Source organism: Podarcis bocagei (assembly GCF_964188305.1).
Source record: "Podarcis bocagei genome assembly, chromosome: 16".
In the NCBI taxonomy this organism is placed as follows: Eukaryota; Metazoa; Chordata; class Lepidosauria; order Squamata; family Lacertidae; genus Podarcis; species Podarcis bocagei.
Window position 1 is genome coordinate 3,939,762 of NC_138142.1, and position 23,714 is coordinate 3,963,475.

The 23,714-nt window shown below is 46.5% G+C and overlaps 1 protein-coding gene across 8 annotated transcripts in view; it reads left to right on the plus strand.

The window, feature by feature from the left end:
• Positions 1–2,378: 2,378 nt before the first annotated feature.
• The window catches only part of CAMKK2 (calcium/calmodulin dependent protein kinase kinase 2), a 47,760-nt gene continuing 26,424 nt past the window's right edge, over positions 2,379–23,714 (plus strand). For 5 of the 8 annotated variants that reach the window (XM_081174468.1, XM_081174469.1, XM_081174470.1 and 2 more), the window contains exons 1-2: positions 8,300–8,428; positions 20,486–21,068. In XM_081174468.1, coding sequence (XP_081030594.1) covers positions 20,535–21,068 — 534 coding nt within the window. In that variant the 5' untranslated portion in view covers positions 8,300–8,428; positions 20,486–20,534. Of the gene's footprint in view, positions 2,539–8,298; positions 8,429–20,485; positions 21,069–23,714 lie in introns of those variants that run through there. The other 3 variants (XM_081174465.1, XM_081174467.1, XM_081174466.1) reach the window with 2 other exon arrangements.

Here is a 23,714-nt window from a genome sequence, read left to right on the forward strand (position 1 = left end):
TATGTTTCGCTTTGGCTGCAATTCATGGTTTGCTTGGGGATTTCCTGCCCCCCTTCTTCTTGCAGCCGAGACTTGAGCATTTGGCTGTACAAGTGGCTCCATTGTAGGGAAAGTAGGCTTTAGGAACACAAAAGGTTAGTTGTGTGGGCAGCTAATTGGTGACTTACTTGCGAATTGTGCAATTTCTTCATAAAGTGTGGGACTTCTGCCCGCCTCCCCTGTGCTTGGAAACACAGAAGTGGTTGGCTCAGAAAGGACTAAGAGCCTCTATGCCTGGCTTGGATGCAGTACAGTCACTTTCTTAAACTACTTCTAGGTTCCACAAAGCATGCCATCCTCACCAGCTTCTAAGGAAAAGAACAAAATTTCTAGCTCTCGTGGATGTCTCAGGAGATCTGAAACCACATGAACAAAGGCAACTCCAGCTTCACCACAATAGTTTAAACATTATGTCTCCTACGTATCCTGACCTTACAGTGAGCTCTATGGGGGGCTGTCTTAGGATTGATCTGGGCACTTCTGTTGGTGCAGAAGACCGTGACTTGGTTACTTGTTGGGGCATATTTGCCTTGTTTACGGGGTTTGCATCGCTGTCAGTTTGCTAACGAGCCAAGCTCAAGGTGTTGATGCTGACTTCAAAGTTCCTGTACAGTTTGGGACCAGGTTACCTGAGAGACTGCCTTATCCCTTGTACACCCAGTAGGTGGCTGCAGTCTGCAGGAGAGTTTCTCTTGCAAGTTCCAGAGATCTCAGAAACCTGCTCTGCAGAAACTCGGAGCAGGGCTTTTAGTGAGGCGGCTGCTGTTGTATGGAATAGCTTTCCCCTCAAGATACAACAAACACTCATTATCTGCACTTCCTGGAAAGAGTCAAAGGTATTCTTGTTCCAGCAGCCTTTCCCAGCTGGATAAATGGGTCTTCGCCATGGTTTTAATCTTCTAAATGCACTTGTTGGTTTTGTGTTTTTAATTGTAAATCGCCTATATTGGGGAAAACTACATACAAATGAATGTATTAGTGAAGATAGCTGGCAAAAATGTGCATGTAAGTCAAAGCTGCATCAAAAAAAAGTTTATTAGGAGAAACTCACATTAAATTGTTGAGAAATTTTCATGATTTTTTAAAAAAGAAATTGCTGTGGAAATGTGGAAAACTGAAGATAGGAAAAATAAAAAACAGAGAGACCTGAAAATGGCAGATTTGTCTATCCCTGGCGACTACAAGATGCTGAACTGTTGAGTGAGGTGGGGTGGGTGGAATGGAATGGAGTATCCTGGCAGATGGGGTAACTGGCTTGCTAGAACCCTGAACAGAAGTGTTCCACGTTACCACATATTGTTGCAGGTCCTCTGTGTCGGTGCCCTTTCCATTTACATATATGCAGTCTTCGTATCCAGCTCAGAGCCACAGTTCCTGCCATGACCACATAACAGTGAGAGGGTGTTTACCTAATGGATCATGTTGTGTTTGTGTTCCTGCAAGACGGGTTCAAAGCCTCAATGGACGGCCTTGGGAAATCATCTGTGCCTCATCTCTCCCACCAGCAAAATGGGAATAAATAATTTATAGGGGTGAGAGTTGTAAAATGCCATGTGTGCTTAAATGACCTGATCAGGGGAGCTGCTGGCTCTCGCTGGGAGGGAGAGGAGGGGCCACACACAGGATAGACACACCCTGGGTACTCCCATCTTTTGGACTGGCCTGACAAACTGGGATTGGTAAGTTCTGAATCGACTCACGCTGGCCCAGGTGAATAATTATTGCAGGTGAATAAAAGGAAAACCACCGAGTCACAGAGCCCTGCCACGATTCTGTGTCAGAAAATTAGTTTTGCATTTCATGTCTACTTGACCGTGTACGGTATATTGGGGCAGGGTAGCCTTATGGTTGACTGTGCATGTTACATAGGAACTTCTATAGCATACTACACTGTAAAGGCCATACTGAGCGGCACAGCGCCTTCCCTGCAAAGCAGCAGGTTCCAGGTTCCGTCCTCTCTGGCACCTCCAGGTGGGGTTGGGAGACTTGCCTAAAACCACTGCTGGCGATGAGCGTAGATTATACTACATTTGAGCCAAATGGTCCAAGGGTCTGAAAGCAGCCTCCCATGTTCCTACTTCCTTTTGATTGTCTTAGCCTAATGCATCCTTCAGATCGTCTCACTCCAACCATGTAAGCTCAGCCAGACTGAGTCCCAGCCCCTTTTGGGATGCTTATGGTTTTGGGAGGGTTGTTGTTGTTGTTTTAGCGCTGCCAATGCAGCTTTATGATTAACATCCTTTTTTGTTGACATAGTGCTGTGGGTGTTGGCAGGTAACCCATTATTTTCAAAGCTAAGAATGCACCTGTGTTCCAAAGTCCGTTGGAGGCAGACTGGTTTCCAAATTGCAAGCTTTACCAGACGGCTGATATAAAGCAGTCCCGGATGATGTGTTGTTTTTATTCCTGCATTATTGAAAACTCTTGGATGGCAAAGTCCTCCAGATGCGACCTGGGAGCTGGAGAAGAGCCTAGGAGCAGCTTTTAGCACATGCAAAGGTAATGCAAATCTGTCTTGAGCAATTGTTTCAGCAGAAATGTAGCTCTGGGGTGTCCGCTTTTAAGTAGGCCACCCCCCTCTTCGTTAGAGTCGGTGTGTCTGGGTAGGAGGAACATCTTGGAATAGCCTTGGAAGCAAAGCAGCCCAGCGGAAGGAAACCATCAGGAGTTGTGTAGGCTCTCCCAACCTGTAGGTTGCATACACAGCAAATTGCCTATTTTCAAGGCAGTAGCAGTATTGGACTACAATTGTAAGCCTACTTACTAGAAATGAACCCTGATGAACTCTACAAGATTTACTGTTAAGAAAGCATGCATACGATTGTATGCTAGCAAGGGAGATGTGAAGCAATGCAAGAATCACAAATAAAGCTTCCCTGACAGATCAATCAATCAATCAATCAATCTCACCATCTCTATACATGGCGATTTACAAATAACAGGTTTGACAGGTCCCTACCCCATTAAAAATGAAAGAGAATAGACATGGGGCGCAACATATGGAAAGAATATGCAATTATTTCAAATGTACTTTGGCTTCATTACAATGGATATTGACACCAGCAATTAGTTTTAAAGGCTATTTTTCTCTTAATATTTCTGATATTTTAACTTCGTTTGTTATTGGTTAATTATGATGGCTTCATTATCTGCAAACAGAAATACTGAATGCTAGATACAAATTTGTAAATAAATAGTGACCCACCAGTGTTGGTTAAGCATTGAAACAGAAAAGGAGAGTTTTCCTTTCAACTACTTCCTTTTTTGTGTGATATCTGATCAGTCCTTTTTACACATTTAATCCCTGCCCCCCCCTGGCAAGGTACCAGTGGTTTAAGAATGGCTGTGGACCTTTGAAGGAAATGCAGCTTAAACTCCAAGTGTTAAAACTGCGCCTGCTTGGAAGCTGTTGAACAAAACAAAAGGCTCCCTGTCACACACAAAAACCCAGCCAGCCCAACACAGCTGCTGCTGTCCAGTGCTGCATATCTTTGGATATTTGTGATGGCAGGTGGGAAAAAACAAAGCCTCCTTCTCCCCAAAAAGTGCTTTGGGTGTGTTTAGGCAGCAGGCACATGGTTCATGGAGAAGCAACAACATTGCTCTGCCTGGCATGTTGCCCTTACTAAGCCTCGGAGCAAGCTGGTGTCCTGTTTTTTTTGACTGCCAGTTTGAAAATGGAGTTTACCTTCAACAGTGATTTAAAAAAACCAACAATTTAGTGTGATGTATGGAACGTGATATGCGACACCCATTTTCTCCCCTGTCCAGCTTGTATCCATGATAGACACGCCTCTTGCCTTGCCATTTACTTATTATTTACTTATTGCCAAGAGCAAACCCCAGCACTAAATTGTTTTAACAGTGGGTGTGGTGTAGATCTACCTGAGAACTGCAGCCGCAGAGTATGAAAGAGACGGAGGGGGGGGGGAAATTGGAGAGAATTGGTCAGCTTGTCCATTGCCTGTTCTTTCGGTGTTGTTGCCTCAGGAAATTTAATGTAGGTTTTATGCATTCTGGTCTGCAGGATTTCAGGCGGGACATTCCCGGCCCTGCCGGGTGTTGGCAGGAATTGAACCTGGCCTGGGACCTTCTGCATGCAAAGGAGATGCTGTAAGGCTGAGCTACGGCCCTCCGTCTTTCTGCTAAAGCTTTCCCAAAAAGTATTTACAGTAAAATAATCCTGGTTTCCAAGCTCATTCTTCTTGGAATTTTCAGAAGGCAAAGCTGTCAGCCCTGGTAAGCCAGGCCTTTGCTTTTTCAGAGAACGTTTGGAGTTGCTCCTGGAAGAAGCATGCAGGCTGTTGTATTTTCATATTTGAGAGGAGGTTCTGTGTTAAGTCTTTTGCATCAGGAACAACAGAGAGCTTTGTGGCACTTTAACCAATTTATTATGGTATGAGTTTTTGTGGGCTGCAGATTAAAACGGGCATATTTTACGATTGTCCTCTGCATGTATGTTCCTATTACTTGTATCAAAATAATAAGTGAACAGGCAGGCAGCAGGGAAGGACCCTGAACTAATATTCTTATATGCACATTTATTATTAACAACATCATTAATTCTCAACTTAATTTCTCCCTTGCTTTTATAAACTTTAAACAAAAAATGATGCGCAACACTGCCATATTTTAATAATCTCTGGTTTAATAATCTCTGGCGTATTCGCTGAGCTGGAAGTTTTCTGTCCACCTCCCTACCTCAGTGCCCTACCTCACAGGGTTATTTTTAGGGAGCTAATATTGTGAAATGCACATTTATTATATCTAGTTGTTGTTTGCATCCAGAGACAATGGAAGGATGCGCCATGGGGGGGTGAAATTAAACTGCTGGAGAGCTGCCGCGCTTGCTGTGGCTGTAGAGACCCACACGCGAGAGAGAGACATGTTGCGTTGCAGCCGGGGCAGGCGGAGGCGTCGGGTTTGGCTCCCATGGCGTTTCTCCTCTCTGCGCTCCTCCTTGCTGTGATGCTTACAATGCCATCCCCATCACAGTCTCTGGCTTGCTTTTGCAGTCGCGGGTTGAGGATCGCCAGGCAGCGAGCTCCCTCTTCTCTGATCTGTATCTGCTGCGCGGGGGCTGCTGCCTCTCCGGCTCCCCCCCCCCCCGCCCTGCGGCTGGACAGCAGAAGGAGAAGCGCAAAGGGGGGGGGAGGCAGGCATGGAGATGGAGATGGAGGGAGGGATGGAGGGATGGAGAGAGAGAGCCCCTTGCAGGAGGGAGGCGCCCCATCCCGCCCTCCCTCCACATCTGGGCCACTCACGGCCTCCCTGGGCGGCGCGCCTCCTCCAATGGGCGGCGCTGCTGCCAGGCCGCTCTCACTTTCGGCACAGGAAAGGCTCCCGGCGCAGCCAATGGGCGCACTGCTGCTGCTGCTGGCATCTGGGGCGCCGCGCGGGCGGGCGGGCGGGCGCGCAGCTCCGGGATCGCGGCTGCAGCAGCAGCAGCAGAAGGGCGGGAGGAGCCGCCGCCGCCGCCAGGTAAGGGATCGGGGCCGGGCGCGCCGCTGCGCTGCCGCCTCCTCTCCAAGGGCGACGCGTTTCCCGCCTGCCTTCTCGGCGGCTCCCCCCCCCCCCCCCGGCTTCCGCGGTTGTGGGGATGCTCCGAGGGCGGCGGCGAAGGGAGGCAGGATCGGGTCTCCAAAGGGAGCCCGGCGGTGGCGGGATTTCAGTTTGGCGAGGGCCTTTTCAGCCCCCGCCAGCTGCGCATCCCTCCCGCCGCGAAAAGGCGCCTCTGGATGGAGCTGCCTCGGCCGCCTCCGGGCATCTGGTCTCGCTCGGGAGGGGATGAGATTCCGCCCCAGAAACCCGGGACACCCCAGGCAGCCCGTTCGGGGGTGGGGGGAGGTGGAAGGCCAGGCATTTTAGACTGCCCATCATGTTTTGGTTTTTTCCTTATTTTCTGTGCACCGCAAGTTTTTGCCAGGGGGCTGCCTTCCGCCCACGGTCCCTCCCCAAGACTGGGAGATCCAGGGCTTGAGTGGAAATGTGGAAGTGAGGATTCCGTGTTGGATTAAGCGGGTGGAGAGGAGGTCAAGTTGCGCGGAGGGACAGAGGCTGGCTTCCCCCGAATTATGAGTTTGAGGTTTCCAGGTTGTGCTGGGATTTGGACAGCGGGGGGGGGGGGATTGCAGTCTGGTGTGCTGGATTTCTCACTGACCTGCTTAGCTGTGCAAGAGGATAGAAATCCAGGAGGAGAGACCCGTTAGGACCTCCTTGCATCTGATCCTTCCGTCTTCCTCTTTGCTGTAGGAACGCAAAGCACAGACCAAGGCGGTGCTTGTGGTTGGAACTGATGTCTCAATGAGTGCTAGTTTAAAAAACCGTTGGGTTTTAGCTGAGACACAGGCAGCTTTAAAGTTTTATTTCTCACCATGCGATGAAATACCTCATGGGCTGATTTTCCTAGATCAAGTGTAAAGGCCTGACTCTGCCAGTGCACACCCATCACTTGGAAACCCAAGTGGAGTTACTCCGTGAAGGCAGCGCAGAGGGTGTGTTCACACCTGACCCTGAAGTTCACTGCTTTTGTGTGGATGTGCAGTTGCCGTGGATGTGGGCTGGAGTGTAAAACAGGCTTTTTAAAAAGCTGAATGCCTTTTCTCTTGCTGAAACTGATCTTGAATTCACATGGAAAATGTAACTGCCAGTTTTAAATATTGTTCCAGTGTGTTTTGGAGGAGGAAGGGGCATCCCTTTCCATCTGGTTCACTTAGCTCAGGGTGACAATGGTTTGGCAAGGCTTGGCAGAGGAGGATTTCTTAGCCCTGATGTTCATGACACACTTTCAATGTGGAAATGAGAGAACCAATTCCCACTCACCCTCAACTGAAACTTATTGTGGCTGCTCCTTCACAGAAATCTTCCCAGTGTGACAGTTATGTGGTGAAGCCACATCAGGTTTTGGAGAGCATGTGGCAGAGGCCACAATGGTTGGTTAACATTCCCCCTGGCTATTTGCCACTTTGGGGAGATTTGGATGCAGGCAGAAATGAGTGGTCCTGCATTTGAGCTTTGAGGGAGTCCTATCCTGTGAGAGGAGGATTGCTCCACCTTTCTGAAACAATAAGAGCTGCAAAAGGTTTTAATTAGTGTGATGGACCTTCTTTCTTTTTCTCATCTTTTTGTGGTTTCTCACTGAATAAATAGAGTGCCACTGCAACAATGAGGCCTACAAACTTGATTCCTTGGAGTGTCTGTTGTCTTTAGGGGAATTCTAAGCAAAGCTACATCACCACCTGAAGACTTTCCTGCACGACCTGTTCAGGCTCTGTTAGCATTGGAACAAGAGTGGTGGCACAAGGCCATGGAGTCAACATTGCTAAGATGCTAGTTCACTGCAGCTTTTCCAACAAAGATATGTGAAAGTGGGCAGCTCTGCATTGCTTGGGATACGTTTTGATATTCTGTGCCAGTTTTCACCAGCCTTGTGGCCGCCAGGCTGATGGGAGCTGCATTGCAAAACATCTGGAGGGCATCAGACTGGCAAAGGCTGTTCTATGCTTTGCCTTGATGCATAAGATCAGAATCATTTAATTAATTAAGTTAATTATGAGTTTTGAGAGTCAGTGGCGTAGCGTGGGTTGTCAGCACCCGGGGCAAGGCAAGTAATTTGCACCCCCTACCCCGTGGATTTGCGCCCCCTAACCCTAACCCCCAGATGTTGCGCCCGGTGCGGCCGGGGCCCCCTGCACCCCCCACGCTACGCCACTGTTGAGAGTAAGCTCTCCCCTTATTAACAGTCTTACTTCTGCTGAGAGTCATCTTGAAGAGGACTCTGAATTTTACTATTCTGAGAAAGGGTGGCCACACTTTTATAAAGCTTTACCATTAACCTTATTCTCTCTCTTCCCCTCTTTTATGAGTGAAGACTCGCTTTTGTTTATCTTATGGTGGCCTTGAAAAGTGTTGTTTCTTTTTTTGTATACCAACCAGCAAGCAAAATGTATTTATTATAATTATGTTTCAATAGATAGATCCAGCTATCTTGATTCTAAAGGATTTAACTGCTGTGCGTTGAACAAAATGGCTGGTTTTGAATCCTTCAGAACAAAACTGGAATCCAGTGACTATAACGACCTTGTGTGTTTGGAGCAAGTGAACTGTGATAAACTGAAGAGAAAACAAAGGCTCAATTTGTCCCCTTTTAAAATCATAATAATGATAATAATAAATTCCTTCAAGTAGAACTTTTTGTGCTTTCCATCTCTCTGGTTCTTTCTGCTTCTCTCCCCTTGTTTCTCTTCTGTTTTATCTCTCAGTTTTACTTCTTTGCGAGCTACAAAGCTTTATCTCTGCACATTCTCCACATTCCCATGAGCTGACTTGTAGTCTGACCGTTCCTGAAAATCCACGTGGCTCGTGGGATATTGTCAAGGCACCGTTGTTGGTATGTGTGGGCTGGTGCTTTCCCCACCATATTCTTTTATTTTTTATGATCCTTTTGGTTTAATTGTTGCAAGATCATCTTCACACAAGGGGCTCTCAGAGTCAGCCAATTCAAGTGGCAAATCCTGAGATTCAAGTTCCATATGTGTGCATGTCGGTAGGAATTGTATGGTTGAATGTTCTCCATGGAAACAAATACACACACACACACACACACACACACACACACACTGTCCTTAATGCACATAGAAAACAAATATGTCAAGCTGAAGGGTTCAGCCCAGCCTGTATGAAGGTGCTAAAGCTCAGTGGTAGGACATCTGCTTCGCATGCAGAACGCCCCAGTTTCAATCTCAAGGAAGAGCTGCTCACCGTCAGTGTAGACAATACCAAGCCAGATGGAGAAATGATTTAGTGCAGTAAAAGTCAGCTCTCTATGTTCCAGTTTAATTCAGCCCTTTCATTCGGAACAGTGAAGACTATAATCTTCTTTTTTTAAGGGAATGGTCAGCAGTTCAGTGGTAGAGCATATGCTTTGCTTGTAGAAGATCTCTGATTCAGTCCCCCGCATCTCCAGGTAGGGCTGGGAGGGAAACCTCTTTGAAACCCTGGAGAGTCACCTCTTTGCGATCTACTCACAGAGTTAAAAACTGGCAGTGATCTACCCTTTTTGGGGTTCAGGTCAAAGTTATTGAACTTTTTAGGAAGGAGGAAGCCCCATTTTTGGGGGTGCAGGGCAAAAGTGTTGAGCTTTTTTTTTTAGGGAAGCCAAAGTTTTTGAGCTTCTTTGGGGGGAGCCAATGATCTGCCACAGATGTCCAGTGATCTGCCTGTTGGACATGCCTGAGCTAGATGGACAAGCTTGGTATAATTTGGCTTCCAGTGCCAATCTTATTTGTTGGGGGATTTGGGTAGGTGTGTTTTTAATGGCACATTAATATGGCACACTCAGCTGTGAATGGAGGTTCTGTTCAGCTATCATACCAAAAAGACATTGGTATCCTTCTCCTCCTCAACCCACATATTCGTTTGATCCAGGAGTAGCCAAAGCTGCACTCTTCATATGTTGCTGGGCTGCGGCTCCCATCAGCCCCAGCCAGCCCTGTCAAAGGTCAGGATTCATGGGAGCTGGAGTCCAACAACATACGGAGGGACACACCTTCCCCAACCCTCGTCTTAGTATCTTGGGGCAGCACATTGCCTAGACTAATTCTGCATTGTGCAATTGATTCCTTTCCTCTACCTTGGTGCTTATCTTCATTAGAGAACCCTGATTTCAAGGATTTTGGGAGAGGGAGAAAAGCTTCTTCCTATCTGCTCTGAGTACTGGTTTTGGGGTGAAAGGAGGGGCACTAGAGAGGTTGGGGTGACATTGTGGGGGAAGAGGATGCTTGGTAGGGTAGATCTTTGCTCTGATCGGACTGACTTCCTTTTTTAATTGCATGCATGTAAGAACAAGGTAGTTAACAAAGGCTATTTACTTCCTCCCTTTACACCTACGAAGGAAGAATGGTAAATCAAATTGTGTGAATATTTGGAATTAGCAAAAATGACAGAAGTAATTAGAACTCAACAAAAACCAAAGGTTAAAAAAGGAGTGGGATGTTTTAAAGAGTATCTGGAAAACCATTTTTCAGAAGTGTAGGGGGACCTGCCCCCTAATAAACACCCAATCAATCTCCCCACTTGGAAATTGAAATCTTTGAAGTAGGATGCTCTTAAATCCTCATAGATTGGGCAAGCGTAAGTGGTGGGGTAAATCGTCAGGCACATGACAGCTATGTGGGCATCCTCTCTCCAGAGGGGATCCAGTGACAGCATCCTTCAATTACGGAAGAAAACATGGACTGTAAAGGCTTGTCTCCATTCCACATTTATCATACTGGTTACGTAGTGAGAGCGAGGGGTCTGAAGTTTGGCAGAAGTGGTCAGCACAAAAGTTGCATTTTAAAATATGAGATTTCAGGTGGTAAGAGGCTATCTCAAAATCTGAAAAGCTCAGAATGCCGAAAAAGAGGCCATACATGTCAATAACTTTTTTTTTTCCAAATATTTTTTATTAAAGGTTTTTCCTTATAATCTCCAAACATTCAATCTGCACATCACATAGTTCACTTATTGGACCTCCCACAATTCCCCTAGTAATCTTCCGTGATTATTCCTCTACCTACGCATTTCTTAATTATTATATCACCTTTAAATAAATTTGCTATCTACATTTTCTTTCTTGCAATATTTCTGATTTGTTTCACAAAGCTTCTTTAAAACACACTAGCGTTGTATGATCCTCACATAGAGTTTCCAAATACTCCCTAAATTTTCCCCAGTCCTCCAAAAACTTATGGTCTTTTTGATATCTGATCTTTCCCGTTAATTTGTCCAGTTCCGCATAATCCGTTAACTTTGCTCTCCATTCCTCCAAAGTTGGTGTCTCTTCTTGTTTCCATCTTTGAGCCAGCAGGGTTCTCGCTGCCGTTATTGCATATTGGAAAAGTTTTTTGTCCCTCTTATTTATTGCATTTCTAGTTATTCCCAGCAAAAAAGACTCTGGTCTCTTTACAAAGTTATACTTCAATATTTTCTTTAACTCACTATATATTATTTCCCAAAACCCCTTTACCTTTTTGCATTCCCACCACATGTGCATAAATGTGCTCAGAATGCCGAAAAAGAGGCCATACATGTCAATAACTTGTATTTCCTGATTCCAAGACGGAATTGCATTTTAGTTCAGGCTCAACATCTTGTTGAAAGCAGAAAATACTAAATTGGGCCGTACCCCCCTTTTAAATTTTAGCCAATACCTAGGGGCAAGGATATGCACCCCTGCCTTCACTGAGCAAAGACCAGCTTCCAGACAGAGAATGGAAGACTCTGTTGCCTTAGGGAACTGGGGTATTTGTCTGGATTTGGCACTGTTTTCACATTCCACCTGTGTCTCTGCATAGCTATCAAGCTCATTCAAACTGGCCTCTTTTGTGCATTTATTTTTTCCTTTAATCTGGGGAATTTATTTTTAACACACGCCCCTTGCTACTGTTTGCATTGTTTCCTGAGGCCTGTGCTTTTTCAGCATTAGCCTGGTAGTTCAGCCCTGTGCTGCCTTTAAAAATAAATAAATAAAACTTCCATAGCTTTTGAGCAACTGCCTGGATATAATGGGTTTGCGGAGGTTAATGGGAACAGAAAGAGTTCTAACAGATGCTGCTTTAACATCATTAAAAACAGATAAAAGTTGCTGGCTCGTGTAGGATTAGGCCGTCCCAGTGAGTCAAGCAAGGTTTCCAAAAAGTGACGTTTTCCCTTGGGGTTTCTAGGTTGCGTGTGAGGAGCAGAAAACAGAGTAAAGAAAGGAAACTTAAAAGCAAAAGTTGACTGAGTGTGGTGTCCCCTCCGTGAAGCCATGTTGCTTGCTAGGAATTTCATACGCCAAGTTTGATTAGAAAATGTGAGGCCTTAGACTGGTCAAGCCTTGGTTTTCTTGTTGGTTGACATAAGGAGACAAAGACGTAAAAATATTCTACTTTAGACTTGGTCAAGGGACCAGCTGTGGACCTGCACATCAGCGTATGGCATCCGCCATATTTGTTTCCCACAATGCCCTGGAGTAATGCCTCCACAGGCCTCCACACCTGGAGCCATCCTTGACCAGTTGTTTCCCAACTTTGTAGCACCAGGAATTGTGGTTTCCTGTCTGCCACAGAAGAACTACTGTGTGTTGTAGGAGATTCCAGAATGTATGCCAGGGCGCTCACTGTTTAGGTGTAGGTGTGACCTGCCTGTCCTGATGGACATAAGAAGAGCTCTCCTGTTCCAACCACTCTAGCCCCGTATTCTGTTCTCACAGCGGCTAAACAGAAGTCTCTGGGAAGCCCATGTGCAAGGGCATAAGCACAACATCACTCTCCCCACATACGATTCCCAACGACTGGCATACTGGCTCTGGCAGGGCAGGTAGAATCCAGCTAGCACTTTGTCTAAACCTCTTGTAGAGCCATCCAAGTTGGTGACCATGGCTCGATCTTGTGGCAAGGAGTTCCAGAGCTTAACTATGCGCTGAGGAATTCCTGAATCTTCCCAATGTTCAGTTCCTTAGGATGATTGCAGAGTCCATTAATGGTGAGAGGAGAAGAAAAGCCTCTCTGTCTACTTTCACCATGCTACGCAACTTTTGTATACATCTCCCGTGTCCCCCCTTTGCATGCCTTTCTTCTAAGCTACAAAGCCCAACATATAAACTTGGAGCATGTTTAATGCTGTTCACTTAGAGCTGGGGTAGGCAACCTAAGGCCCGGGGGCCGAATCCGGCCCAATCACCTTCTCAATCCGGCCCGCAGACGGTCCAGGAATCAGCGTGTTTTTACACGAGTAGAATGTGTGCTTTTATTTAAAATGCATCTCTGGGTTATTTGTGGGGCATAGGATTTTGTTCATTTCCCCCAAAAAAATATAGTCCGGCCCACCACATGGTTTGAGGGACAGTGGACCGGCCCACGGCTGAAAAAGGTTGCTGACCCCTGGGTTAGAGCCACTTCAAGAACCACACTGTATTCTCCAGTGTTGCTGCACTGGTGGGGCGAGATCAAATAGTAGTGGGCAAATATAAGACCACAGCTGCTGCCAGTGGTGTCAGGAATATTCCAAGTTCCACCCTGAGCAGCCAGCTTTCACGGGCAAAAGCAAGTTGCTCATCCGTTTACTTTCAGAGAGATTCCCAGAGCATCATAGAGAGTTGAAAGGAACTCTGAGTGTCATCTAGACCAACAGGAATCTCAACTAGATCATTTGAAGCACTTTGTGATCCCAGTCAGCACTATATAAATGCTAAGTATTTAAACCTTTTAATACTATTTTCAAAGGTCTTTCTGTGTCTGCCCTTGAAGTTGCCTTTTTCCTTTTCTACCACTTCCCTTTCTAGTGGTAATCTGACCTCTACCCACTTCCTGTGTTCCATCCTGCCCATTGCCTCCCCCCTTTTGGTGCCATTTTTGGTGCGGGCTTCTGTGTAGCTGCGGGTGTGCAGCATTGTGGGCACTGTTCCCAGTTAATGGGGTAACTATTTTTATGCACTGGCTGGCAGAGCTCCCAAAACACAGACCCTGAAGTAAATGGGAGACCAACAGGGTGGGGGTGGGGATGTGCTATGCCTTTGCCTTTATGTGTGTGCATGTGTGCATTAAGTGCAGTTACCAGATTCTGCTCTTAAGTGCAGTTGTGATTGGTGCATAAGAAAGCTTTTGTTCAGCATGAAAACAGCTTCAGCAGTAACGATACACCAGGAGCAAAATCTATGCTGCAGATTTTTCAGTGCAGTGTATGGTGGCTTGTGTGCTAGCAATGGCTGTATCCGCACTAGAAGTTTACTCTAAAATTACAGTTCTCTCTCCCTCTCTCTCTCTCACACACACACTTTCTGTATGCTCACTTGGCCTCCAGCATGGCCACGAAGAAGAAATTGGAAGTTCCCACTTCTTTGTTGACCATTGTGCGGTGTTGCGTCTGAACCCTAAACTCTGGTTGGTCTTAACTCTAGCTAGTGAAAGCAAGCCAGCTTTATAAACTATGGTTGAAATTGGCTTGTTGCACTACTCACACTTAAGAGTTATATACCACAGTTTGTCCTAGTTCAGATGTCACCACAGGGCAGGCTGTGGTTAGCCTAAAGCAGAAGCTAATGCTTCGGAATTCCTCCTCATGGCAGTGCCAGAGGAGAGGAGGAATAACTCAACCATAGTTTACAGTTATGTGCAAACAAGGTGTCTGTCCAACCTGCAGAGCCAGTTCACATACACTGTGTGTCAAGTGCTTTGAACACTCACAAAAAGTGGTATAAGTGCTGAGTATTATTACATCGGCATGCATGAGAATTAAAATATAGAATACAATTATAAATAAATCAACCAGATAACAGAAACAAAATCAAGGATCAAAATTAAATATTCATCTCAAAAATTATCAAAATTAAATGCTTCCCCAACTAACCAATCAAAATGAACCAATTAGCCAAAATGAACCAACCCCCAATTTTACACCTATTGTTGTTCTCAAGTATATTTTCCCCGCCCCAAATGCCCAACAGAACCCTTTTTAATATTTTAAGATGCCCAAACTGGGGTTTCTTCCTGGTTTCTAATCCAAGCATAAAACTCTGTTTTCTTTCCTGGTGTCAGAAGCAGCAAAGCCGTGTCCGTGAGCCTGTGGCTCAGGCATCTAGCTTCAAACCATTTGGCACAATAAGCATTTCAATAAATCTTCTGTCTATTAAATGGACACCGATGGAAGGCATGACTTGTTTGCCTTTAAATCTTGGGCTTTGTTTGTTTCTGAAGTGCATTGTTGGCCCTGCTGGCTGCCTCCACTTTATACCTCTGTGTGCCAGCGATTCCAAGAACCTTTTGCAGCAAAATGTTTCCTTTCGTCTTTCTTCACAATGCCTGTTTAATCAGATGGTTCCCTTTGGCTCTCAGAGGCCCTGGTTGCTGAACCACATTTGCCAAATGAATTGAAGATTTGATACAAGGATCGCTCTAAATCAGAATCCCAGTACTGAGCGTCTCTAGATGAAGCAGGCGAGGAGATAATTTAATACTCGTAGCATGTTACTGGTGTCATTTCCTTGACCTGCAAAACACAGGTGATAGAATCTTGTCTAGCCAAGTGGGAAAACGTATATTTTGTACAGTTATACTTGTGTCTTGCTGATTTACTGATTTGTTCTCTTAGGGGTGTAAAAATTGTTGGTACAGCATCACATGTGCTAGATAACTAGATTTTGATACAGGTGTAGTGCAAGGTTCCCTCCTTACTAAAAACGAGGAGTTCACGGGAACAATGTGCATCACCCTAATCCAGGCATGTCAAAAGTCTGTTTCGGGGGCCTAATCTGGCCCCTGTGGCAGTTTATTTTTTAAAAAAGGTCAGTAACTTTGGTTGGCCCCCAAAGCCCTTCACTTCATCCAATCTGGCCCTCTTTGAAAAAAAGTTTAGACAGCACTTAGTCTCTTGCTCTAGACTTCTTTTTATGGGCAGGTTCAAGGTGGATGTTCCTTCCTCAGGCTGCCCAAAGCTGTGTCCCTTTCAGCTGACTTCTCCACACCCAGTACAGCAGGTTTGCTGAGTTTTCCAGGGGTCTTTAGAGGAAGCCACAGAATAGCCCACCCCTAGAGTAGGCTGCTCGTTGTCTCTCAAGGTAAATCTGTACTCCAGAAAAGTCCAGTGGCTCAGGCTAAAACATGGGGGCTGACTTATAAAAGAGCAGAGGGCTGTCTGTCCTGCCTATTGTAATTCAGAAACAGTGTGCCTCAGAGATCACATTAGTGCAGACGGCACCAAGACTCACTGCGCTGAGCTGCCCAGCCTCCAGGGCTGACTTGAAGTCTCCAGCCTCTCCTGACCCCCTCCAAGGAGCTGGAGGACGGCTTGAATCTCCAGGTGGGCAAAAGTGCTTTTTTTTTTTTAAATTAAGAAGGCTATGTGTTCAGCTTAGAAGTGTCAGCCTGGCAGGATCCAACTGCAATTGCATGGACTCTTTTTTCCCCCAAGGGCGGAATCCATCTGTCCTCTGTTTCCGCCTCCCTCTCCCAATTAACCCCTGTCTCCAGGGCTCAGTGGGGGGGGGGGGGGAGAGCGCAGAGGAAGTATCAGCGCCCCTAGGTCTCAGGTTTGGGCTCTGAGGTTTCAGTGTCTGGGATTCTCCTGACCTGGCGACCCTATCGATCATGCTTTGTACTTTCTTTGTGTGCTGGAGGGTGTAATCCTGCAGTCCCTTTAGGCTGCTGTTATCTCTCTCTGGTGCTTGGATGGTCTATTTTTGGTCTCTTAGGAAGCGGCAGTCAGAGAACTGGGTTTGCTGTTGGTGTGTGTGAATGTATTCCTGCTACGAATTACATTGCCTTTTCCCACTTTAATTTTAACATGTCAAATGAAACAAGAGGGTGGGCAGTATGGAGGGTGATGGCAACCAGCCATTTTTACTTTAGGGGGAAATGGTTGCATTTCATGCATTTTATTTGGTGCCTGAAAAAAGCAACTGTGCAATTACAAAGACTTGCCTCTACCACCCACCCGCTTTTAATATATATCCATATAACTGACATGGAGCTTCTGCTATACTGATTTAGAGTTGCTGGGCCAGAGGGCACTGCTTTAACAGGAATTTTAATTTTAGATAAGTGTCTCTCTAATTTTAATGACTGCCTTTCCAAAGTGTTAAGTATGACAAGAAAGGGGGGGAGTGTGGGCAGGGGAGGAAACAATTGCATGTGATCTGCCTTCCCTATTTTTGCTGATGATCTTTTGACAACCTGGGTATTCAGAAAATAATAGTTATTATAGCATCTCTTCGCTGTAAAGGGACCCTCAAGGTGAACTTTAGGGGTAAATGGTTTTATGAAGTGTGTGGTGACTAAGACTTCATATATGCACATATATGGGGCATACATCTTAGTAAATATGATTGCACCGTAAATTGCACTATAATTGCACCGTCAAAAGCTATCAGCCATGATAGTTAAGAATGTAGCCTTCAGTCTTAGAAGCAGTCGACCTGTGATAGGGTTGCCATATTTTTAGGCACCCCAACAAAATTGTTAAGCTTTTTTTGGGGGGAAACCTGACCCATAAACAGCTTTTTGAGCTGTTTCCTCTGCTTTTTTCATCATGTTGCCTTACATCCTGGTTTTTCCTGACATTTTGCCCTTTTTACACCCGGAGAATGACATGTCAGGAATTTTCCTGACATATGGCAAGCCTAACCTCTGAGTAACAGTCGCTGGAGGCACGCCGGGGCTGGCCACCTCTAGGCAAGGCGTTGGAGCTGATTTGGACAACGGCAGCAGCTTATAGAGTCATAGAATTTTTTAGTTGGAAGGGGTCCTGAAGATCATCTAGTCTAAACCAATGCAGGAATCTCAGCTAAAGCACCCGTGGCAAATGGCCACCCAGTCTCTGCTTAAAAACCTGTAAAGGAAGGAGAGACCTCCACCTTCTGACAGAGTCCCTTCCACTGTCAAACCGCTCTTTCTGACAGCAAGAGTTCTTCCTGAAGTTTAGTTGGAATCGCCTTTCTAGTAACTTGAAGCCCTGGGTTCGAGTCCTACCCTCCAGAGCAGGAGAAAAGAAGCTTGCTCTGTCTTCCACGTGACAGACCTTGAGATATCTGAAGATGGCTGTCCTATCTCTTCTCAGTCTTCTCTTTTCCATGCTAAACATACCCAACTCCCTCAACCGTTCCTCATAAGGCTTGGTTTCCAGACCCCTTACAAATCTTAGCTGCCGTCCTCTGTTCCAGGTTGTTATGCAGGATAGAAATAAATGACATTGGCTGAAAGTCGCTCTAAAGTTGTATGCTGAATCTCCCTAGGATTAGCAGGAATGAAGTAAATCATGCTGAATAAGCAAATGCTTGCATTATGTACCTTGGAGAATTTAACTTTTCTTGCTTCAGAAATATTGTTCAGATCCCTAGCACAGAATCTATAAATTGCACTTGTAAACTGGCAATTAAGACTGCCAGTTACCCTGAATTTGTCAACAAGAAAGAAGATTCCACCTAAACATTCGGAAGAACTTCCTGACAGTAAGAGCTGTTCGACAGTGGAATTTGCTGCCAAGGAGTGTGGTGGAGTCTCCTACTTTGGAGGTCTTTAAGCAGAGGCTTGACAACCATATGTCAGGAGTGCTCTGATGGTGTTTCCTGCTTGGCAGGGGGTTGGACTCGATGGCCCTTGTGGTCTATTCCAACTCTATGATTCTATGATTCTAATTTTGAGTTGTTAAGCTGTTCTGCCAAATGACTAGTTTTGAGCTGTCTAGAATCCCGCTTGTACCTTGGCTTTGCCCGCAACCCACCAGAAATGGTGGTGGCTTTGCCCCTGACCTGCTGGATTCAACCCGGCTCCCCCTTGTAACCATTTGCTTTTCTCCAGGGCTCCATCCACATTCCACCACTTTGAGCCATGATCCTGCCTCCTGAGGAGGCAGAATCACAGCTGAAAGAGTTGGTGTTTTGGATAATCCATGAATGGCAGAAGTCTTTTGAAAATAATAATTAAAAAAGTAAGTAGGAATGGGGGTGGTGATTTGACTTGGTTTGCATTTAAAGCCAAATCTATCAGATTCACACTTTCTTGTGAAACAGTACGAGAACTGAAGCACAGCCATTCTGTGAAAATTCTGTGTGAAATTTGTGATACAGTTCTTTAACCAACCAGTGTTTACAAACAGCATATACAGTACCAGAGGAAAGTTGCATACAAATGCATATATTAGGGGAAACAACATACAAAAAATGCATTCTGTTAGGAGAAATTGCGCACAAATATGTGCTTATTAGGAGAAATTCACTCTAGAATGTGGATGAATTTTCATGAGAATTTAAACAGAAAAGAAAAAGGAACACAAATTTCTGCAGAAGTGTGAAGAACTGAATTTAAGAGGGAACTGACACTGAGAGCTCCACACATCCCTCTCAGCAGTTGTTCTGGGCTTTCAGGAAAGGGACAAGGCTGGCAGGCAGGGATTGTCATGATGCAGATATGGGAGAGGCGGGTGGAGTAACTCTGGAGACAGGAGGAGCAGGGTGGTATTATAAAGGTAAGCATGGTTTGAGGACAAATTGCTGTCGGGGTCGCTGTGCTGTAGAAAAGCAGTGATCACCTTTTGTGTGTGTGCAAAGGAATGCCTATGAAAGAACAAATATGATTTTGCATTTTGAGGCTAACGCAGGGAGGCCCCTCTTTCCTTGTACGCCACTGAAAGAGACTTTATAGCTTGAAATGCCTGGTTGGCGCAGTGCAGAACCCAGGGCTGGCTGCCCCATGAGACCCAGAGAGGCAGTTGCCTCAGGTGGCAGCAGATCCAGACTCCAAGGAGCGCATCATTCACCTGTGTAGGCGGAGCAGCTGCTCCATTTTCTCTTTTGTGCCAGACAGCAAAACATCCCGGCTGGTCCTGACAGAATATAATTCTTTTGTGCAATTATCTGTGTTCCTTGTCCTTTATTGATGTGAAGGTATGCATTGTTTGTGAACATTAATACATTCATACATCATATAGGCCATAGGCTGTATAAGATTGTTCTTAGAATCATAGAATCATAGAGTTGGAAGAGACCACAAGGGCCATCGAGTCCAACCCCCTGCCAAGCAGGAAACAAAGTTCCAAAGTTATTTTTCAGCATTATGCATGTGGTGTAGAAATACACTGTGCAACTTGAGCAATCTGGCTTCGTTTTTTGAATTTCCCAAGCGGTCAGGGAATAGACTCCCTAGGTTTCTTTTGGGGACTTTCAGTTCCCCTCCGCCTCGGACAGCATGGTCAGTGTTGTAACCCAGAAATGTCCGGAGAACACAGCCTCCTTATCGCGGGAAATATCCCAAGCTGTGGTTTTCTCGGTTGACCCCATGGGGCAGGAATGGCGGCCACAGACACTTTCTGGGAACTTGCGGGTGAGCAGGGCCACAATCCATAGTGGGTGCAGCAACAAACATAAATGTCACATTTGTACAGTAGACTAGTTTCTACACAGAGAAACTACCGTATTTTTCGCTCTATAAGACACACCAGACCATAAGACGCACCTAGTTTTTGGAGGAGGAAAACAAGGAAAAAAATATTCTGAATCTCAAAAGCCAGAACAGCAAGAGGGATCGCTGCGCAGTGAAAGCAGCAATCCCTCTTGCTGTTTTGGCTTCTGGGATAGCTGCGCAGCCTGCATTCGCTCGATAAGACGCACACACATTTCCCCTTACTTTTTAGGAGGGGAAAAGTGAGTCTTATAGAGCAAAAAATACAGTATCCTCCAGGCAGTCAGGTTTGAGTTCAAAGACACTTTCCAGCCAGGCAAAAACATGTTAGGGGTGTGACGAGGGTGCAGGGAGGTGTTGCCTGGGATTAGTCCAGATATTTGGCCCTTGGCCCTAGGGGTTTGCCACCCCTGCTGTGGGACCAAAACTTCCCCATTTACTCTTTGCAAAGACTGACCAGCAAATCCACCTGGTCATGTGGGAGGCAAGTCCTCTTCCGTCCTGCTAATGGTTTTGCTTTTGTTTTGACCCAGCACACGATGGATGTAGCCGCCCCACTGGGATGAAGCTGGCCAGCGCACCATGCCAACATGCATCTCCAACAGGCCTGCCACCGCCGAGAGGCTCGTTTCCCACAATGAGCTTGGCAAGCAGCAGGAGGCTGCTGGCTTTCCGCATTGCTTGCAAGCCCTGAAGTCTACCCAGTTGGGCAAGATGGATTCCTTCGTGGTGGTGACGGAGTATGACCCTGCTTCCAGGCCTTCACAGGGCGGGCAGGACGAGCAGGAGGATGAGGAGCCCATGGAGCCCTGCGAGGAGCAGCCGGTGGCGCAAGACCCCAGAGGATTCGAAGAGGAGGCTTTTCCTGGCGGTGCTCTGGGGGGCCCCTGGCGAGAGACAAGGGAACCTCGAAACAAGCTGAACCTTTCAAGTCGCAAACTCTCTCTCCAGGAAAGGTCGCAGTCTGTCCAGTCTCCTGGTAATGGCGAGGGCGTTAATGGACGCTACATTTATCCTTCTCTTCCTTATTCCCCCATCACGTCTCCGCATTCCTCGCCTCGTCTGCCCCGGAGGCCGACGATAGAATCCCACCGAGTTTCTATCACAGGATTGCAAGTAAGACAAGTGATCTCTGACAGTTTCAATACTGGGTGTGTGATTCTGTAAACGACACCAAAGTATTCCAGGGAATTCTGTGGTAGCTGCAGGGGGGGTGTGAGCAGACCCTCCAAGGGCCCCTATTTTGCAGGGACTATTCCGGATTTACAGAAGCCATCCTGGTTTCTGATTTGATCCTTCAATATCCCGCTTTACCTTAAAGGTAAAGGTAAAGGGACCCCTGACCATTAGGTCCAGTTGTGACTGACTCTGGGGTTGCAGGGCTCATCTCGCTTTATTGGCCGAGGGAGCCAGTGTACAGCTTCTGGGTCATGAGGCCAGCATGACTAAGCCACTTCTGGTGAACCAGAGCAGCGCACGGAAACACCGTTTACCTTCCCACCGGAGCGGTACCTATTTATTTACTTTCACTTTGACGTGCTTTCGAACTGCTAGGTTGGCAGGAGCAGGGACTAAGCAACGGGAGCTCACCCCGTTGTGGGGATTCGAACTGCCGACCTTCTGATCGGCAAGCCCTAGGCTCAGTGGTTTAACCCACAGCGCCACCCATGTACCGGTCCCTTTACCTTAGGATGTTGCTATTTTCATTGGAGAAATGTTGGAGGGTGTGGAGTTATGCAGCCCCCAAGCCAAGGAGATAAGTAGCTATATAAGCTTTAGAAGACAACCAAAGGTGGCCCTGTATAGGGAAGTTTTTTTTAATGTTTAATGTTTTATTATGTTGGAAGCTGCCCAGAGTGGCTGGGGCAACCCTGTCAGATGGGTGTGGTACAAATAATAAAATTATTATTATTATGGAATAGGACATGCCTATTTTCATCGGAAAAATGTTGGAGGGTATGTGTGAGGTGTTATTGGGAATGGATGGAAAGCTTCAGTGCCTGTTTCGTGGTATGATTTCCGAAATGTAGAACATGTGATTTCAGGATTTAACCAAACTTCCTTTGCATTGTTACGTTAGTGCAGCTTGCAGAGTTCTCACAGACTTGTAGCACAAAACAGATTGATATAAGTCCATCATAAACAAATGGGAAAAGGGAGAAGAATATTTCCTCTTATGCTTTCAGTCTGTACCAAGATAGCCCCTCCACACTGACCTAGGTGTGTCGGAGGGCGACCCTTCCTCCCTTGTTTAATTAAGTCTGAACTGATACCGCACCCAATAAGAGTGCTCTTTTTCAGCAGCACCCCCTCAAAGCACTCTGTGATGGTGGGCAGGGTGTTGCGAGGGTCCTATATATCATTTGAAGCCAAACTGCTCATGAAGGGGGAGTGGAAGATCTCCAGTGCCTCACCACTGTCATTCCGGATACCGTAAAGAGCAAATATACTAGGATGCTTTTCTTTAGTGACTCTTATGAGAGTTGAATGGATGGGGCGGGTTCAGGGGCGTAGCAAGGGGGGGTGCGGTAGGTGCAGCCTGCCCTGGGTGCCCCCACCGAGGGGAGTGACAAAATGGCGGGTGGCACTCACCACTGGACCTGCAGCGTGCCCGAACCATGCATCTCGGGCGCCCGCAGGTTCCACTCTGTCCGCCCGCTGCCTCTACGCCATCCCGTCCTTAAGGGCACGCCCTGTCCCTATGGGTGCTGCGCCCCCTGCCCCTATGGGTGGTTTGCCCAGCCCCTGGGCGCACTGCCCCAGGAACTGGAGAGGCTTCCACCACAGCTGGGTGGGATCATATTAGCACAACCTTTGCCAAACTGGTGCTATCCCGGATGTTTAGGACTACAACTCCCATTATCCCCAGCCAGCCAGCATAGCCAGTGATCCAGGGATTATGGGAGTTGTGGTCTAATAAAACTGGTCTAAAGTGAAAGGGAGGACAAAACCTTTGTGTTGCCGTAGATTAGTTGAAGGTTTTTTTCCAGCTTCAGAGGACTTTTCAGTGGGGGGCCTTGATGGACTTGAGGCCCCAAATTCTGCCCTTTCTTGCTGTGATCCAGAGAACCGGCCCCACCTGCCTGAACCACTGTGCAAATGAATTATCCCTGGGTTTTGTGTTCACTGCTGTTATTGTTGCAGAAGGGATGTGCGAGGCTGGCGATGGCTGTGGGTGGGGAGAAGATAAACGAGGAAGAAAATCAGATGCTCTTTGCAAAGCTATATATGGCGAGAACAGCGGCTGATTAAAAGCAGAGGTGGGTGGCAGCACCGATGCCTCCAGCCCAGTCTTTCTCAGTTGTGTATTAGAGAAAGAAGATGCACTTATGCTAATACAGTTCAGCTCCCAGCGTGGAATCTCTGCATGTTTTATGCAGCGCATGGAAAGTTTAGTTGAGCAGGCAAGGGAGAAAGGAGGAGGAGGAGGGGTCAGGAGGGACTGGATCTACATCAGCCTTTCTCAAACTGCTGCCCTCCAGGTGTTTTGCACTACAACTTCCATCAGCTGGCTGGGGCTGTTGGGAGTTATAGTCCAAAACATCTGGAGCAGGACCATTTGGGAGAGCCTGACCCAAGTCTTTCATCTTAGTTCAAGGAAAAAATAATAAGTAAAGGAAGAATTCCTGGATGCCAAGATCCTTGTTTGGGGTAAGCACTCTTTGGTGTGAGAACCTCAGCAGAGATTAAAAATTGCAAAATATGCAACAAAGTAAAGGATGGAAATAAAAGCTGTTTGACCTTTAAAATATGCCCTTGTGA